Below are 3,263 nucleotides of genomic sequence, written 5' to 3' on the forward strand. Positions count from 1 at the left end.
TTTCGAATATGTTTATGTGTAAGAAGCATCTTAAAGTTGCAATATCAATTTGTATGAGCTAATGTGTCATCTGCAAAGTAAAGACTATACTATAAGTCAGATACATGTAGTGGAGTAAAAGTATAAAAGATAAAAAATACTTAAAGTACAAGTACCTTCAAATTCCAAATATTTGCGTAAATGTACTTTGTTACTTTCAGGGAGATGGGGCAAGATCTGCAGTAGCAACTTCAGCTTAAAGAATGTAACATAACAAAAAATAAAACAAGACATTCAGAGTATCTCACTTTATTAAACTAGGATCTGTGTACACTCAGTAGCATATTCTTGTTTTTGCTTTTTGCTAGAGAACATGTTCCTTGTTATTCACATATAAATACATATTTTAAGGTTCAATTCTGTTTTCTTTCTATCGTATTTCAAGAACACTGAATACTATACTATTTGATTCAAACTTGTTTTTTCTATGCAAGCAAATTTAATTACGTTTAGAACAAAATTCTGTATTTAGCTCTGATGCAGATATCTGCTACTCTGTAAATTGTATCATAGCTTTTTTTAAATATGATATATATTATATGTTATATATTTGTAGACTATGTATTATTGTTTAATGTACAACCACCTGTACTCAATGTGCAAAGTAACGGCTCTCTTCTCTTGAGCAACTGTTAATAGTTACCTTCTTTTTACTTTGGGTTATTTAAGGTTTGGTCTAAGTCAGATTCCCATGTGACAAAATCTTGCTTAAAGGACAGTAGTGAGAAGATGTCACAGAATAAACGTCTGTTGTTCTTGTGTTGATTTTATGTCACAAAATAAAAACAAAACAAAAGCACCTTTCAGTCTCTTGCTGTCTCTCAACCGCTGTAGTTTTAGCCTCTCTAACCTCAGGGTCCGGATGATAAATATAACTTATTTTAAGGATTAACAGGAAAGGAAAGAAAAAAGGTATTATGTGTTCATCTTTTCAGACAGTTCCCTAATCCTTGCTTTTTTATAGTGACATTCTGGATAGTTATTCCTCTTCAGGACCATAAATCTGATTCAGATTAGTCCAGGGAATCTAAAAGGGATTTTTTTTTAAAACTGCAACCTGTAGTGAGGGGAGACACTGCTATGTTTGAGTAGTCTCAAGCCACAAAACGCCAGGGACACTCCGCATCATCAGTGAATATCTCACACGTCACATCAACTAGGATAGGAGGAAACATCGGCTCAGGCTTCAACAGTAACGATCACATAGTGATCACAACTGTGAGAACGTGGTCGTCTTTTCCCAGTGCCAGTACGGAACACTGATGGCTTACACAGACAGCATTTGAAAAATCTTAGGCACACTTTTGACCAGTTCTGGTCGTTATCCCAGTTCATCCTTCTGCCCGCTGCCCTCCTCCGCAGTGGGGAAGCATCCTGCAAGCTCATTGGTCAGCGTGTGCTTCTGTCCGCCCCAGAGAAAGTGTGTCGGCTGTCCTGATTGGCCGAGCTCCGGAGCGTAAACAAAGAAGGGGCTGAGCTCGATGGCCAGAGCCGACCTGACCAGGCCGACCCCCCCTCCGCGCTCCGAGCAGGGGTGGTAAACTCGCCCGCTGACCGGATGCATGTACAGCGCCTCCGGGCGGAACGGGGCCGACAGCTTCTCCGCCCCGCCGCAGTACGACAGCAGCTCCTGATCTCCCATGATTCCCGGCGACGTCGCTGGATTCTGCAGCAGGTGGGTGAAGACAATGGGACGGTCATCGCAGCGCACAAAGTTCCTCTCCCTGCCACACAGGGACAAGAAGGGGAAGTCCTCCTCATAGCGACCGCTCTGATTTGAGCACAGCCGACTGAAGAAGAAGATCAGGAACTTTATGTCTGTAAATAAAGAAACAGGTATGACGATGAGCTGCTGAGCAACAAAGCAAAGCTGCCAAGTTGCTAAGCGTTGAAAGGAAATGGATGGAGCACTAGTCTACCACCTACACATGATCCGCGGAAAACTGCTCTGCGCTGGCCGTTCCATGTTTTCCTGTGGGGAGAGCGGTGCCGCCCAACTAGACTCAGCGCTACACTACTAGTACAATATTTCCTTCTGAATTGTAGCGGAGTAGAAGTAGAAAGTGGCATGGAAAAAAAAAAAACTAAAGTAAAGTACCTCAACATTTGTACTCAAGTACAGTACTTGAGTAAATGTACTTAGTCACATTCCACCACTGCATTTGAGCTGATTAATATGCTGTTAAATAAGCAATTTAGGCGTTGTGTGTGTTCATGTTTACCTTTGAAGCAGGTGACAAAGTTCTTCACTTTAGTGTCATCGAGGAAAAGCTGTATGTGGAGCACACACACCAACATGTCATGCTAGCAGGAGAATCTATTTTATAATTATATTTTTGAAAGGTTTGGTTTTGTGTCAGTCTACACTCTCACCTGTCCTTGGTGGTCAATATAGTAGAAGTATTCACGGATACGTGGTACCGGGCTCTGGCCTTGGATGTATGTAACGTTAGCGGTGGTTCTGGAGCCCGTGTAGGCGGCGGGCAGGCAGCGCAGAGCGGGCAGACCTCTGCAGCTCAGAGCCGCAGTCCGGAGCAACAACATGGCCGCAAAGAGGGCGAATATGTTGCAGGATAAACACGGACACCGAGATAACCACTAGCCGTGAGACTCTATCGTAAGACGAAGTAGCACCAGAGTAGCACTACGCCAGTTTTGCCCTCAAGTTTGTTTACAAACGGAGCTACAAACCGGAAGTACTTTACTGTTAAACATCATCAGTTTTTGACTGCCGCCGCCTAGTGGACATTGATTATATCGCCTTCCTCTGTTGTATAATTCTCAGATTACAAATTCAATACCTTGTCTAAGCTAAAAAGTGTGAGAAAAAGAGCAGCATTTACATACAAAAGTAATCACAGAAACATTTTTAAAAAAGCTAAGAAAGAAAGAAATTGACAAGCACTGAGTAGATTTACATTTATAAGTGAATTAGATGTTGGTATCTCCTCCTTCTTTCCCATTTTATTTATGAAAATATTTTTCTTCTTTTATGCATAAAAAGAAAAAAAAACATTGAAATGACAAAAGGGAAACAAAAAAGACAATTTTTTTTTTATGAAAAATGAAATACAGAACAGATACAGTATTTGTGGCTGATCCACACCTTTCCTAACACTTAACTTAAAAGAACCTCAAAAGAATTAGCCTGAAGGATTGAGTCTATTTTGAGAGTCAATTACCACTTTCATATATTTGTTAACACAAGATTTAAATATAACTCC

The 3,263-nt window shown here is 40.9% G+C and overlaps 1 protein-coding gene across 1 annotated transcript; it reads right to left on the reverse strand.

Annotated features, from left to right (window-relative positions):
• Positions 1-272: 272 nt before the first annotated feature.
• c11h8orf82 (chromosome 11 C8orf82 homolog) lies at positions 273-2,776 on the reverse strand. Its single transcript, XM_031282451.2, has 3 exons — positions 2,413-2,776; positions 2,262-2,310; positions 273-1,857 (listed from the first exon to the last, which is right to left on the reverse strand). The coding sequence occupies exons 1-3, from the start codon at positions 2,581-2,583 to the stop codon at positions 1,361-1,363; spliced, it is 717 nt and encodes a 238-aa protein (XP_031138311.1). The 5' UTR covers positions 2,584-2,776; the 3' UTR covers positions 273-1,360.
• Positions 2,777-3,263: the final 487 nt, after the last annotated feature.

The sequence above is a fragment of the Sander lucioperca genome, chromosome 11, assembly GCF_008315115.2.
Source record: "Sander lucioperca isolate FBNREF2018 chromosome 11, SLUC_FBN_1.2, whole genome shotgun sequence".
Lineage (NCBI taxonomy): Eukaryota > Metazoa > Chordata > Actinopteri > Perciformes > Percidae > Sander > Sander lucioperca.